General features: G+C 54.6%; 1 protein-coding gene across 1 annotated transcript in view; it reads right to left on the reverse strand.

The window, feature by feature from the left end:
• The window catches only part of ANO2 (anoctamin 2), a 332095-nt gene that overhangs the window by 200577 nt on the left and 114821 nt on the right, over positions 1-16697 (reverse strand). The window contains exon 10 of the mRNA XM_060024145.1: positions 16028-16092. Coding sequence (XP_059880128.1) covers positions 16028-16092 — 65 coding nt within the window. The remainder of the gene's footprint in view (positions 1-16027; positions 16093-16697) is intronic.

Below are 16697 nucleotides of genomic sequence, written 5' to 3' on the forward strand. Positions count from 1 at the left end.
GACTCTCCACCCCCAGGGGGACCGGGGACAGAAGGGGATGAAGCACAATCAGGTAAACCCAGCTCTTAGAAAGCACCGGGGCGGAAGGCCAGGGTGATGGTGAACTGCAGTGTGTGTGTGGATTTTGCAGAAACGTCCCCAAGGTCCTCCTTGGGGAGAAAGGTCCTCCTGCGCGTTCCCACAGGTAACAGGTGGCGCTGAAAATGCAGAAGACAGAGCCACCCCAGAGCAGGGCTGCGGGGTCACAGCTCCCGCTGAGCTCTCGCTCAGAGCTGACTGTCTGCGTGTCCTTGGGCTCCTGTCTTCCCTGAGCTTCAGTTTCCTCATCTGAGGTCTCGTCGCCCAGCTCTGTTCCTTCTCTCACCCTGACACCCTCGCTCCACTGGAGACCCACTGACACTACGCCCCGTTTCCACGAGGCCTTGCTTCGCCCTAGCTGTGGCACACTCCTGGCAAAAGCAGTTAGGGGAGCCTTCTCGATCCCTCAAATAACATTCTTCAAGTCTGACCGCCGCAGTTCCCACTTCAAGTCCTTCCACATCACGTGAGCTTCAGAGGTCAAGGCTGATGATCGGACACCTGCCTTCCCTGCCTTTGACCTCCCCCCCCCAACCACAAATGCTCTTCATTGCAGCCACGCTCAGCTCCTGGAAGCCCCTGAAGGATGCTGCCTTTTCCCCCACTTCCTGCCTCCATTCATGCTGGTCTCCCGGCCCGGGATGCCCAGCCCCCTCTTCTACACCCATTTTACATCAAGTCCTCATTCAAACTTCAGCTCCGTCCTTGCATCTTCCAGGAGGTCTCCCCTGCCTGATGAGGGAGCCCCTCTTTTGTCCCTCCCCGAGGCCCCGCCCACCTTCCGTCTGAGCGGCCATCACGCTTCCGGAGGCACCTCCAGGTTGACTATAAGCTTCTTGAGGGCCAGGGCTTTTCAGCACCCCTGCCTGGACGGCTCCTGCCACAGTACAGGTGTTTGCTGAAGCACTGAGTCCCCTGAATGACCAGGCAATGGATGAACAAGCAGAGGTCCCAGCACGTGGCTGCCTGCCCCCAGCCCCACGGGAGGGGCCGCCCTGCCGGCTGAGCTCGGGCTCCCAACTCCTGGACTCTGAGCCCCAACCAGAGTCCCAGTGTCAGATGTTCCAGGGTGCCGCCCCAGGCCACACCCTCAGCTCTCTCTCCACCCTCCTCCTAAGGCCTCTCCCTGAGCAGGACACATTAAACGGAAGAAAGACTAGAACATCTGCTCTCCTCTGTCCCCACACAATCAAGGAGGAGCCTCACTCCCGGACCTGCTGCCCGAGAGAAGCGCTCTGGAGCCTAGAATCCAAGAAGTCGGGGAGCCTGGAGAAACACCCGTGAGAAAATCCACCAGGCCAGCCTGCACCTGGCCTCTCTCCTGCCACGTTTGCTCACTGCTTGAAGTCCTCAACCCACTAGCTGTTTACGTTCCCAACCGAGTCCAGGGGCGTCTGCATTTTAGTTCAAGCCGTGGACAGACGGGGCTGCGCCGTTAGACCTGCAGGCGCATTGACAAGCTGGCTGGCTGAACTCGGCGGGGCAGGCCCCAGCACTCCCCACCCTGGGCCTATGAACTCCCAGCCGGGGGTCCCTTGCCCCCAGATCTGGAAGACCTCACGAGGAGTGTACAGAGCTGGAGGGGCTGGGTAAGGGAAGGAGAGGGAAGGAAAAGGGATAAATAAAATGCGAGGGTTATCGGGGGAGAGAAGGAGAAAGTTCAAGGGGAGCGCGGAGGTCGAGGGGGCTGCACAGAGCCGCGAAGCCTGGAGATGAAAATCTCGGCGGGTGTGGGGAGGGTGGAGGAGACAGCCTCGGGGGAGCCGGGGGTCGGGCTCTAAACAGAAGGTAAGCAGCGTTGGCTGGGCGCACCCACTACCCCTCCACCCTTAACAGGGAGAAAGAGAAGAAAAGGAGGGCAAGTGGGACCTCAGTCCTTGAGAATCACCTTCATAAAGTCTGTCTCCTTCCTCCACCACCACTCTTCCTGCCGAGAGCATCTTCACCCACGTAGGATCATGCCCACTCCCTCCTGCCCACGCCCGGGACTACGGGGATTAAAGGCCAACACTAAGGGAACAGGTAACACACAGCAAAGGGAGGTCTGATCTTGGGGCCTGGGGAAGGCACGTCCCCAGCTCCTTCCCTCTGGGAAGCCCACTCTGCATCTCATCTACGCTCACGCTCACTGGTCCAGCCAGGCGGCTCACTGGAAATTATCGTCACCTTTCACAGACAGCACGGCGCTGCCTCTCAGCCCCATTGCACGTCCATCCCCCACTGTCGCCCTGGAGGGGACACACACCTGGCTTATGTTCCTGGTTACCACGGAGAGCAAAGCACTGAAGGCAGCATCCCACAGCAACAAGGCAGAGGGGCCCTTCCAGGCCTTTACACACACACACACACACACACACACACACACACACACACACTCACACACACACACTCACACATACATGCAGGCACCAACCCACTAGGACAGCTCACAGCCATGTGGAACAGCAGGCCCCAGGCCGGGCCTCTGGGCCTTCCCGAGAGTCAGCTGGCCCTCATGCCAGGTCCCCTGCCACACAGCTGCCATCCACCCTCCAGGCCAGTAGCCCTTGAGATGCCACGCAGACTCTTCCACTCATCCGGGCTTCTTAAGTGTCTCTGATAGACACCATGTGTCCCAACAGGAAAACACACACTCATCAACTCTACAAAATGCTCCAGATGTGATCGAAGCCGGAAAGGCAAAAGACACCAGAGATGGGTTGCGTGGAAGGGGGAGAGGTTAATGGAGAGAAGAGAGGAATCCAGGGATGTGGGTACGGGGGTGAGGGGGTGAGTCCAATGGACGGAGTCCAGGACTGGGGTCCAGACTCCTGGGCTCCAACCCCAAATTCAACTTGCTCCCTGGGGAAACCTTGGGTCTTGCCCCAAGACCAGCTTCAGGCTTGAGACGGTATCCCGTACAGCCTAGAAAGTTAGCCCCAGAAGGGATGTTACAGATCACCTGGCCCAACCCCCTTGTTAGGTGAGGAAGGCAGCAGGTAATCTACCTGCCTGGAGCATCGCCACCTCTAATCTCACACGTCCTCCCACCTCCTAGCTCACTGCCGTCTCTATTAAATGTCAGCAACTTACATATTAAAAATTCCTTACTTGGAAGTGGCCTCAGACACGATGCCTCCGTCCCTCCGCCTTGTTACTTCTGCTAGAGGATTTTTTTTTTTAATAAAATAAGAGAATGGTTTTCAAGGATCCCCAGAGCTAAAATTCCTAAGTCCCCACGATCTACGGCAGCACCCTCTTTAAGGAACCAGATCTGTTTTATTCTGAAAGATCCTAGAAACCCTTTACACCCCATCTGGCCACCTGACCACATCCATCCACTACCCCCACCCTCTGCCTTGGGGCCCCATTTGAGAAGCAGCCCATGTGTCTCACCTGCATGGTTTCCTCCCCCAACGTGCAGCAAAGTGGTTAAAATAATGGACTCTGGAATGGTCCTGCCTGAGATTTGCAGCAAGTGACTTATCTTCTCTGCACTGCTGTGTCCTCATCTTGAAAACAGGGGACAACGATCGTGCCAAGTTCACAGAGTTGCCGCGAAGATTAGACCAGATCAGGTCCACACTGGGCGAGGTGACACGGGTACCCGGTGAGCATGGGGTAAGCGCTGCGTCAGCCGTGGTCACCATCACACCCACGAAGACATCCCCGCTGGTGAATGGGGAGAGACAGTTCCCATGCACTGATTACCACCTAGTGAAACCTGCGGGTCAGCTGGGACGTGGAGGATAAGAAGACTGGACTCCCACTCCCCAGAATGCCCACCAGGTCCTCTCACAAGGACAGAGGGCGTCCGGGAGAAGAAGCTGTTCCTCTCCCCACACTCCCCACCCTCCCTCCATCCTGTTTGGCACAAAACGTACAATGTCTCGGGTCCTTTCTAGCGCCCACACAGAGGAGCCTCAGGTCCTTTCCAAGTAAAAGCAACCGGCCCACATCAGTGCCGTCCACACATCTACACCCGCATGAGCCAAACCCTTCAGGGACAGGCTCTCTTCCTTAGGACAAAGCCCCAAATCTTCAAACGGCCACGAATGAACGGAGCTCTGCGTCCCCTTCTGCCACGTGGTACCAGGGAAAACACATCGTTTCTGGAGTCAGACAAGCCTGGGTTTGAATCTCAGATGGGCTGGCCTGTGGTTTCGGAAAGATCCTCCAGGGCCTGGTCCCTGCTTCGCCCCCGCCTGGCCCCCATTACTCCCCCCACCAGGCACCCCAGGCCCCCTCTTTCTGTTGTGGGCAGCGTACCCTGTGGCAAAGAGAACTGACTCTGGAGCCAGACTTAGGAGTTCAAACCTCACCTCTTCCTTACTCACTAGCTGTGTGACGGCGGGTGACTTAACACCCTCTTTGTGTCTGAACTGCTCATCTGCAAACTGAGGGTGATAGTATGTCTCAAAGGGTCGTTGTGAGTGAGCAAGTGCACGGGGCTTAAACAGCGCCTGGCACACAGGAGGCACCACAGGCCGTGAGCTACTGTCATTATTCTGCTCATCTCGGCCTGGCTCTCACTCACGCACCAAATCTTCGTTTAAATGTCACTGCCTCAGCTGGCCTTCTCCAGTGAGGCTGGATTGCCCATGACAGCCCACACTCTGCTAGTGTAACCCACGTCACACTCACAATTAACTATACGTTACTGGCATAAACAAGGAGTTTGGAATTAACGTATACACACTACTATATATAAAATAAACAACAAGGACCTACTGTACAGCACAGGGAACTACACTCAATACCCTGTAATAATCTATAAGGGAAAAGATTCTGAAAGAGAATATATATATTGATATATTCAGTTTTATATATCACTTTGCTGTACACCTGAAACTAACACATCATTGTAAATCAACGATAGTCCAATAAAAATTTTAAAACAATAAAAATAATAATAAAAAACTAGACATAATCTGTCTTTCCTGCTAGCTCATAAGCTCCACAAGACCAGACAAGGGTGGACCACAGGTCCACATATTTCCAGAACGGTCCTGGTTTATACCTGTTGTCTCACTGGGGCGGGCTACATGGGCGTTCAGCAAACACCAACTCCTCTCCCCTTAAGAAAGAGTGTACTTTCCAGAAACATGGATTTGTGCTCAGCCACACGACTGCTTTGGCCAGTGGAACCCTAGCGGATGGGATGTCAATGATGCCTTAAGAGGCACTGTGTGTGTCTGTTTCCCTGCTTTTCCTTGTGCTCTTGTGACTCACCATGAGAGGACCACGCCCAGGTAGCTTCTGATCTATGGAGAGCATGCAGACCTGTGGAGACCTGAACACAGTCTGAAGCCTGGAGCCAAGCCCAGCCGACCCTCAGCCTGAAGCAGACCTTTTCCACTCAACCTACAGACACTTGAGCAAGAAAAATAAACAACTATCGTTGTAAGCTGTAGATCTGGGGGTGGTTTGTTTCGCAGTGTTATTTTGACAGTAGCTGACTAGTACACTCAGCATAGCTATTAATAATGCTCCCTTTCACTCTCAAGAGTGTCCTAGGTTAGATGATAAATCATCTCATCAGTCAACATCTATCTTTTTCTTCACTTTCACTCTAGCACCTGAAACAATAAACACAAATACAACAAACACAGCAAAGATGCCCAATAAATATACCGCATCAGAGGGAACTGAATTATCCATTCTCTTAAGTCTCTCTCCCAAAACACTGAGTCTTCTCCCAGCTGGACGGTGAGAGGTCTGAGTTTGGGGACTCTCCTCTTTCTTTCACGATGTCCCTGAGAGATGCTTCCAGCTGGCTGCTGGATCATCAGAGGGCTTAACCTCACCCCCAGGGCTAAACCTTCAGAGAAGCGTTAGGGTGTCCATGGTGGGGGGAGGGGGGCAGCCTGACCCCCCCTAGGATTTGACAGGAAGGGGAAACAGGCCACGGGGGAAGCTTGGAGAAGGACTTGCCTGTCCGCCCGAAGGCTGAGGATTGGGCTGCGTGTCAGCCTAAGGAAATACTGCCGTGTCGTCAGAACTGATAACTGCTGGAAACTCAGCCATTGCCCTTACCCTCCTCCAGACTACAATCCCAAATAAAAAGTTCAAGGTCCCAGTCCTCCAATCTCATCTCTGTCTCTCCTGTGTTCAGTTAACACGGATTTTATGAAAGAAACCGACAGGGCTGAGGCACCAGCCCTGAGTCCTGAGCCCTCAAGGAGTGATTCCTGAGGCCCTGGAACGGGCTGGGCGATGCAGGCTGAGGGTCACAACCTCTCCAGAGTCAGCCACTCTGCCAGGGCAGACAGCCATCCCTGGCAGTTACCCAACTACCCACACCTTTGACTACCTTGAGAAAATCCCAAGAAGGTACTGGAGGACAGCAGTCTCCCAGGCAGCGATCTTGAAGCTTTTTGTTTTGTCTTTTTCTTGCTTATGTCTGTGACTTCCAAACCCACAAAATGCTGTGGTTTTCCGTTCCTGAAACAGAGGCATACGTCTGTGCAGAGTGCCTGGGCATGCCCAGCTAATTAAATGGAGAGATCTTGCGGTCGCTGTTGTAACGTGTGTTGCAACGATGTTATTCAATGTGTCAAGACGTTTTCTGTTTATATTGGTCACATACCCATGTGGCATGGGTGGAGAACATCACTCAGCAGAATATCATTAGCAGGAATGGGGAGCTCAGGGGTTCCAGAGACAGGCGGTGAAACAGTGGCTCAGGGGGATCAAAGAGTCGGGCCGTGTCCGTGGTGACTTATCCCCTGGCCGGTCCCCTCCTTCCTTCTAGGGCGAGATCAGCCCCTCGGATGCACCTGAGGTCCTGCTTCCCACAGGCAGAGGGCGGCTGCCGTCACAGCCTAGAGGGTTTGTGGAGGAGACGCAAAGGTTCCTCTCTTTCTCTCTCTCCGCAAGAGGATGTGCACCAGATCCAAAGGGCTGAATGACTTGCCCAAAGTTTCCCAAGAGTGGGTGAGTGAGACGGGCCATTCCCACCTCCCAGCCAGGAGCGCACACGTCCTGAACCCCCGAAAGCTCTGTTTTGCCACCTAAATCCCAGAGAAACCACTTGACAGCATCTCCTTTTGCTCCCCATCATCACGGCCCCTTGGTCTAGGCTTTCCTCCCCCTGCACTGTCTCAGATACCTCCTCCAACCACTTCCCGTAGCCCCAGGGCTCTCCTCCCAGCTGTCTGCAGTCTCAACCTGTTCTTGAGCCTCCACTTCCGTCAGCATGTCCTGACCAAGAATACTTCAACCTGACTCTTGTAAATCTCCCAACCACACTCCCTTCTTCCTTCAAATCTCTACTTTCTGCTCAAAACTCGCCTGTCCTGTAATTCTCATCTTTCTCTCATCGACCACGCTAAAGCTAGTCACAAACCCCTTCGGAACCTTTGGCCCATCCCCTTGCCCACCACCTTGCCCCCAGCCCGTCTACACACAGCTCTGTGCCCAGGTTCCCCGTTGGGTACCACTTTACCTCTGCAGCTTCCATCAGATCTACTGTGAGCACCTGGGGTCCCACTGTTACACTTCAAGCTTCCTGCTTTCCCCCTTCTTTTCGCTTTGACACCACACCCACGACAGAGCTTGGCATCCAGCAGACCCTTGATGTAGGGATCGACTCTTGTGTCAACAGACTCTGAGCTCTGGCCTGGATTTCTTGTGACCTCGCAAAACAAGCAAGAGGGACAAAATGCAGCTCTTCTCGGCAAAACCTGCCTTATCACACTGACTCTGGTCCCATCTTGGAAACACCATTTCACTCTCACTGGGAAACACCAGGAAGACATTTCCATGACAAAGGCAGAGCCTCCACGAAACCCCACACCTGCCAGGAGGCAGCCTCCAGGATAGGCTGTGGAAGAGGCTTACCTGGCGCACAGTGCTACCTGCTCAGGGGTCAGGTTACTAAAGCTGCGACGGAGACGGAGCAGCGAACTGAAGTCGGGAAGGAACCTACTCGGTTGACAAAAGCAAGAAGTGACAGCTGACAACCTGATGACGTGGAAGAAGTCGGGGAAAAGAAAGACTCTGAGAAGCAGAAATGAGAAACCGAAAACATGGCATTCGGGGGCCCCCTGACAAACAGCTCTTGCGAGTGACACATCACTCCTGCTGAGACAGGGGTGCTCACGAGGATGGCCCATCGCAGAGCAGGGGGTGACCTGGTCAGTGAGCCCACTCCCCCCTCCGCAGACCACGCCAGCTGTCCCTCAGAGTGCTGAGCAAAGGGATTAACGCTAGACGTCTGAAAACCCAGCTCGCCCAACGTCTGGCTGGACGACGCTCTGGGTCACCTCCAGCCACGTGGTACGAGGGCAAACACACAGTTTCTGGAGTCAGACAGGCCTGGGTTTAAATCCCAGATGGGCTGGCTTGTGGCTTCGGGAAGCTCCTATCTCCCTGAGCTCAGTACCCCACCCCCTCACCCCCGTAACACGGAGGTAAGAACGTCCACTTGGCAGGGTCGCTAGGAGGCACAGAGCACACACACGCAACGTGAATACGGTACATTGGTTACAATTTTTAAAAAAACACAGTCTTGAAGTGAGAGAGTGGCGTGGACATACATACACTACCAAATGTAAAATAGATAGCTAGTGGGAAGCAGCCGCATAGCACAGGGAGATCAGCTCGGTGCTTTGTGACCGCCTAGAGGGGTGGGATAGGGAGGGTGGGAGGGAGGGAGACGCAAGAGGGAGGGGATATGGGGATATATGTATATGTATAGCTGATTCACTTTGTTATACAGCAGAAACTAACACACCATTGTAAAGCAATTATACTCCAACAAAGATGTTAAAAAAATAGTCTTATGATTACACAATATTTGTCAAGACAAACTAAAGAACTATATAAAATTCTGCTAGTTTAGGGAATAGTATAACTTCCCCCAGGGAGCAGATAAATAACAACTCTACCTAACCAGACCTGTGTCCATCACCACGCTCTTTGCACAACTATATCGTAATCCTCGCAATAATACTGTGGGGAAGGTAGGACAGGTGTTATGATGCCCATTTCATAGCTGAGGAAATGGAGGCTTGAGAGAAAACGGCTTGCCCCAGTATTATATCACTTGGAATCAAGGCTGGAGCCAAAACCGAGTTCTTCTCATCCTTAACCCACTGCTCTCAGTCTAGAGGAACGTCCCTAGGCAGGTGCCTCGGGGTTTGATAAACACGTGGACAGTCACTCTATCCATCTTCTAAATTAACAAGTGCAGCCTCACTCCGTCTCCACTTCTTCCTAGAGTAGGAGCTCTTATTTGTTTTAAGTCTGTCTTCATACGGCTGCCTCTTTACATCTTTGATCACATTTCTTTTCCTTCCCTGAAACAGTTCTAGCCTGGCTGGTTTTTCTCGAGGCAGGATACCCTGACTTGGACACATGAGGCTTTGCCGCGATTTGGGAAATCCCTAAGTGACGTGATCCTAAAATGTTTTCTGAGATTTTCAGGGGTCTGTGGGTGCTGCCATGCGACAACGGATGTTTCCAGAAAGAGTCAGAGTCACCCCCAAAAATCTCTGCCCGAGGCACAGCTGACAGCCCGGAGCCCCCTCATCACAGATGACTGGTCTGGGGGTCAGCTTCCCCCCACCCCCATGATCTTCTCCATACCCTGTTTTTCTATAGCCTCACAGTTACTCTTTGAAAATTTTCTCCATCAGTCTGTCCCTCCATTTCCCGGAAAAGCCACGTGGTCATCTACACGCTTGGGAATTTGACTTTGAGCTTGAGCTCCTGGAGAACGGGGTCCTGCTTAATTCATCTCTACCCCCCAGCACCAGTGTCTCACATGTGGCCAGTGCAAACAGGTGTCAGCTTAACTATACCAGGTGAGGTGTGCGTGCAGGAGGGCCCTGCTCTGACTTTCCCAGGCCAGCGGGTCCCAAAGAGGACGATCACGAGGATGAGGCTGTCAGAAGAGCCCGCATTACAGGAGGACACACAGCGAGGCCAGGCGTGTTACGCGTGCAGAACTGTTAGGGACGCGAGAGCTATTTTCAACTAATTAAAGGCTGGCCTACACAATAGGATGCTCTTGTTCAGAACAGGACTGAAACAGAGGGAAATCAGCAGAGTTCTTGCTCTGGCTCCATGACCATTTCTAGTGGCTAAAAATGTCCAGCAGACAAACAAGCTGCCCCCGAGGCCAGGCGTCTCCCCCATTACAAGATAAATCATGCAGAGGCTGGGCATCTGCTCGATCGATATGCGGGGAGAGGAGTCTTCAATTCCCCATTCCACGGCGGGGCACTGAGGTCAGCCAGCCTCTAAGCTCCTCCCACCTCTGTGATGCCATGGTTTGGTCCCAGGGGTTCTGGATAACTGAGAGTTTACCGCACACAAGGTCCAAGGGGATAGGAAATTACAGCTTTGTCACATATTTTCAGGCTAATATCAGCTTCTCTTCCCCTTGGGAAATAGGATGTGACATAAGGGAGTCAAGGAGGCAGTGAGCTGGGAAACCAGACCCTCACCCCGTCCCAGCTCTGGCCGTGCAACCCTGGGCGGCCATGGGGATGCGCGTGCAGCCTCCTGGTGCCCTGGGAGCCACCAGGTACCATACGGCTGATACTCCAGGAAGGAAGATTCAGTTTGATCTGAACCAAGAGCCACCAGCCATGGAAGGCAGGGAGGCCACCCTCAGGGGACCAGGACGGCCTTTGGGTGCAGCCTCAGACTAGAGCTGGGGGCACCGTATTCAACTCCTGGTCCACTGGCAGCCCCAGGCCGACTCCTCTCCTCTAGAGGGTGCAGACCTGGCGGGGAGTGGCACTCTGCAGGGAGGGGGGAGAGAAAGGAGAGTGGGACACCTCACATTTTATAAACAGCTTGACTTATTTCCCACTCTGTATGGGCCAGAATATAACTGCACGGAACATCGTCATCCCTGTTTCTGCCTCGCCTCAACCAGCTACTGTCTATTTTTCTCTGTCTACTATGTTCCTACGCCCTCAGAGGTAAAGGAAAAATCTTCTTCAGGCCCATGAGACATGACTTCTTTCCAGCCTGCATAACGTTTCCCTGCTAAATCCAATACTTCAAAGGATGAGACCTGCAGATACCAAGGCGCTAGCCCACACGTCACCACTCCTTGGCTTCCTCTCTTGGGTCCAGCCTCATCTCCTTCCAAGCCTGGATGCTCTGCTAACTTACAGGTCAGAGCCAGGGACACGGGCCAGGTTGGCACAGAGTCCATGCAGGTGGGGCGAGATCTGCAGGTCGAGTTCTTGACTTGACCTCTTCCAACTGACAGTCAGGAGGGACCTGGCTTTGGGGCACTGTGATTTCTGGCCATCGACACCAGGCTCAACAAGTCCATATTCGGGGCAGCCCAGGCTGGTGACAAAGACACATTCAGGACCTTTAACCTCAGCCTTTCAGAAAGCAATGTTTCCAATTCCAGCACCACCTCTTCTAGGAAGTCTTCCCTATTCTGCTAGTAGCAACCACTCTCCATCTGTTGTCCCAACCTATCATGTTAGTACTTATATATGACAGTCCTGAAAAGCTCTCAATTCATCCTGCCTCCCACAGGTCTGTCTCCCTACGTAACTGCTAGATCCGTAAGGACGCAAACGCCACCCTACATCTCGCTGTGCCTCCAGAGATTTGCTCACTGTGAGCATCAGTAAATGTTTACTGCATTGAGCTGAACTGCCTTTATAAATCCCAGGGAAGGATCAAGGAGGAGGCAGCAGGGCTCAGGAAATAATTCATCACAGGTTGATCAACATTTTTTCCTCTCCATTCCCTCCCCCAAACCAGCTGCAGCCAGTCCTTCCTGAGCCTGGCCTGCTGAGAAGCCTCCTAAGAAAGAACGTGGCTTCCTCCATCTCCCTCCTGGAGGGATGTGGATGCGTCGTGTTTCAGGAGGTCAGAAGTGGGGCTCAGAGACACAGAGGTATGCACCAAATCACGCAACCTTCTAGTGGCCTTTCTGGGGAATTCTGGCAAGAGCAAGCACCTCTGCCTTTTATCAGGAGGAGGAAAAGCCAGTTCCTTGATGCCGAGGTCCTGGATGGGCTCTGCACTGGTGGGGCTGGAGGCAGCTGGAAGTCCAGGATGGAGAGACGTGTAGCGGGTGGAGGCACAGTGCCACTCTTGCTGTCCACAGGTGATGCCCAAAGGCTCTTGAAATGGCCTAGATACCACTGTTAGGTCACTGAGGAAGCAGGACATTTCTGAGAGGACTCCAGACCTGCCACAGGGATGGGTTTCACGCCCAGGGCCTGACCTTAGGAAGCCTCCCTGGGGAAATGGCATCCCTGAAAGAGGAGGGAACGAGGAAGAGCCGTTTACCCCTCTCTAAACTGTCATCCCGACTTGACACGGTGGATGCTGCCCGCGTACGATGCCCTTGGCCCATTCCCCAAAGTCCACAGCTGCACAGCCCCCGAGCCCGGCGGACTTCTGGGCACGTCTCCTCCACATGCGGTCACAGGCAGCGCAGATGCTTGAGAATACAATTGTGCATCTCAGCTTCAGCCAAGCGCGGTGAGCAGCTAACCCTAACTCAGATGTCCAGAGCCTGCTGTCTCACCTCATCCATATCAAAACCTCCCAGCTAAGAAAATATGCCCGTGAGCAGATGTTCATTTCAGTGAAAAGACAGGGCAGGGCGCTGACTAATACGGGATCACCCCGTATTAGTCAAGCCTAAAGGCCCAGCCTCCCGGGTTCCCCAGAAAATAAAGGCCGTTTCCCTCCTGGGATGTCAGGGAGTTAACCCAGGGCCGTGCAGGCAGAAATCTACTCCTCCGCCTGCAGGGACACCCAGGTGGCCCCTAGGGACTAGCAGGGCCGTTTCCCTCCAGCTACAACATCATCTCCCCCACTGGCTCCAACACACACCTTGTTTCTTCCAGGGCACAAGTGCTTCGGGCTCGGAGTTCCCAGGAGATTCTTCTGTGAGAGGGGTCGCTACTGGATACCTCCCTGGGGAGCTTCCCAGGCAACTCACATACACACACACACACACACACACTCCACTCAGGCCTGCAGGCCCCGAGGTTTCTAGAGCAAGGGTATGACTCAGGGTGGAGAGCTCTGCTGGCCTGGGAGCGCCATCAGCAATCTCACAGTGCAGCCTGCTGGGCCTGGATGCCCATGCAGCTGCGGGGGGAGGGGCGCGGGGTGCAGGGAAGGGGCATCTTTTTTTTTTTTTTTTTTTTTTTTTTTTTGCGGTACGCAGGCCTCTCACTGTTGTGGCCTCTCCCGTTGCGGAGCACAGGCTCCGGACACGCAGGCTCAGCGGCCATGGCTCACGGGCCCAGCCGCTCCGCGGCATGTGGGATCTTCCCGGACCGGGGCACGAACCCGCGTCCCCGGCATCGGCAGGCGGACTCTCAACCACTGCGCCACCAGGGAAGCCCCGGGAAGGGGCATCTTGCTCCCCCTCTGTCCACTTTACACACCTGGGAAAGGAGCCTCGAAGCCTAAATCTCAAGTTTAGGCTTGAAGGGTTGCGGAAGGGGAAGGGTAGCTTTACGTGCCAACGGATCTCCCACCCCGCTGGGCTCTCAGCTGCTCCGTGCTTTCGAATGTTCCAAACCGTGGGCACCGGGAGAGAAGCAGCGCTCGGGGCTGCCAATGAGGAGCTGGGGGCCCAAGGCGACGGGCGGGAAACAGCTCGGCTGTGCCTTTGCAGGGCGTACCTTCAACTTGGACCCCCCTGCCTCTGCGGATGCTTCAGCACTGACCACATGGGTGCAGTTCCTACGTGAGCACCAAGAGGGCGCAGTTCACAGGCATGAGCCGCGATGGAACCACAGGGTCAGGGTGGCCTCAGGCTGGGCCCTGTGGGCCGCTAGGTCCCGACAGGTGAAGGCAGGAAGGATGGAGAAGAAGTGGCAGCAGAGGGAAGTGGCGCTGAAGACACACCCACAGGAGTTGGGGTCAGACCGGGGACTGGCAGATGGCGGAGAGGAAGGAGGTGACGTGGACACACGAGCTTAGGGGGAGCCGGCTGAGTGCGGGGAGACCCATACCCGCCACCCCAGTTTCCTCTCCAGCTGCCTGCTCTTGGCTTCCCTGCCTCTGCTACCCACCTATGCCCCCAACGCCTCTGTCCCTTCCCTCTCTCCCCACTACAGTCCCCTCGTCTCTCTGCAGCAGAGTAAGTTCCTCACCCCTCTGGGTAGGCCACAGTCCCCCACTACAGCCCCCATACTACCTGTGTCCCATCCCCTCCCCTCCAGCCAGTGTCTGAAAGATGTCCGAGGCTCCAGGCGCGTCCGAGCCCCACATCCAGGCCACTGGCACTGTGCAGCAGGTGAGGAAGCGGCAGTGGACAGCCCCCAGCCCCACAGCACACTGCACCCGTCTGGACAGCTTTGGGCTCTGCGTCCTCGGGAACCGCCAGACCCCAAAGCCAGGATCTGCTCCAAAGGCACCTCTTCCCCCGCAGGTGAGGCTGCTCCGGTGGCTGAAACGGAGGGCACGCTGGAGCCGTTGCCCACTTAGCTGGCGGCCGGTCACCCGAAGTCTCCGGAGGAAAACGTGGGGCTCTCCGGGAGGGAGAATTTTTATTTTCTGGTATCGTATTTTTTCAAAAGGAGTGAATAGTTGGAGAAAACAGGCGACAGCGTGGGTGGCCACCAGAGAGGCAGAGAGGATGATCAAAGCCCACGAGGCACGGGGGAAGCAGCCCTGGTGTGGCCCAGAGAACAGTCTAGGTGGCCGCACCTCACAAAAGGCCGCCAGGGGACGGGAGGTGCAGGGTGAGGGGGCCTCGGTCACCGGCATTTGTGGCCCTGCTCCCCGACCCCAGCCCCTCGGCTAACGGTCTTCAGCTGGAACAAACACCTGCTGTCCAACTGAGCTCCCAGTTCCCTGGGAGGGCCATCCCATCTCTGCGTGGGAGGTGAGCCTGCCCAAACTGTGACTCCCAGCCTGCTGCCTTCTTCCAAGAAGAAGCTGGAATCCCTCCCTCTGGACTCGATCCTTCTGGCGGCCACCCCTCTCGCGGTCCCAGCCCAGGGCGAGCAGCCCGGAACACTCTCTGAGTTTGCTGGCTGATGAATCAGCTCATTAAAGTGAGCCACAGGTGACTGAGTGGCAGCGAGTCCACTGTGTCAGGCACAGGGCCGAGGGTCCCCACAGTTTCCAAACAAGCGTGCTCTATCAATTTCCCCCGTAGAGCCCTAGCTCAGGCTCCCAGTTTCGGAAAACCAGGATGCCGAAGACCAAAGCGGGGACGCGACTTGACCAGAGCAACAATCGCCCCTAGTGGCCAAGCCTGGGCAAGACCCCAGTCTCCAGGCCCCACTCAGCCCGGTGGTCCCCCACTGCACAGGGGTCCTCCCAACATGCCAGCTGGGAAAGAGGTGGGGCTTCAACAGCCCGTGGAGTTCCTAGAGCCCTCAACCCACTTGAGGCTACTCAGACCTACTGCCTTCTAGAAAGTTCTTTCAAAAAGCTTTTCACCCACGTTCTGTAGAAACTGGGGAAATTCCCAAGGCAATAGGGCATCATTTTAGGAGCAGCTCTGAAGGGAGAGGTTTAGGACCCAGTTCTCTTCTCCCTTCCAATTTTTTGGAGAAGCCATAAAAAGCCTGCATTTCCACGCAGAGCAGCTGGCTTAGCCCTTATACAATGTGCCGGGTCTTCCCTTCTCTTGGTCAATACTGTGGCTACTTGGGAATGACCCAAGGATCTGCTTCACCCACGTTCTTCTCTAGGCAAATTTGAGGGACGATAATAAAAGAGAGAACTCTACTCACTCCTCTCCCCACAAGAGCAGGCAGGGAGAGACCACAGTGCTGAAGACCCCAAGAGGCAAGTCATGGAACATCCGTCCACATTACCTGCTGCCCCACAGCTGCCACTGCCCTCCCCCACCCAGGAGCTGGCTCCCCACCTGTAGGACACAGAGCAGGGGCGTCACAGCCTAGAACAGCCAAGCCCTCTGCTCGGCCAACACACTTCCAGGAGCCAAGACAGTTGGCAGAGACCTTTTGGGTCCTCCCAAGAGTCCCCTCCCACATCTTACCTGATGAGGTCAATAGGCTGAAACTTATAAAACACCCCATAGCGTGCCCATTCTTGATACAGCAGCTAAACAAAGAAAAAAAACAGAGAACCAGATTAGAGGTACAGCAGACAACTATTCACCTTTCGTTATTCAGCTTTAGCAAGTCAACATTTGACACACACCCCTCCCCACCAAAGCCATCCTGGCAAGTCAAAATCGAATCCCCAAAGCCCAGCTTCCAGGAGAATTCCCATGAGATATCCACAGGGAGACTCCAAAGGCAGGAGGCTATTGTCCTCCCCCAATAGTAAAGGTGATCTTCATCACACTCTGGGTGTGCTGCACCTACCAAGCAAAACCCCTCGCTCTTCACTCCCTCGCCTTGCTGAGTCCAGCCAGATGAGCCCTGGCGTTCATTTATTCACTCGTTTAATAAGTACTGACTGAATATCCACCTTGTGCCAGGCCCTGTCCAGACACTGGCTAAAGCAGTAAACCAGACCAAGTCACTGCCATCATGGGGCTTATTACCCCTTGTGTGCAGAGACAAATATTAACTTATAAATGTCACGGAGAAAAATAGATCAAGGTAGGGGGTAGAATATGAAGAGCGGGGTAGGGTGCTATTTTAGACAGGATGACAAGGGAACACCATTTACAACAGCCAAGACACGGAGACAACCTAAAT

This window comes from Delphinus delphis, chromosome 11 (assembly GCF_949987515.2).
Source record: "Delphinus delphis chromosome 11, mDelDel1.2, whole genome shotgun sequence".
NCBI classification, from domain to species: domain Eukaryota; kingdom Metazoa; phylum Chordata; class Mammalia; order Artiodactyla; family Delphinidae; genus Delphinus; species Delphinus delphis.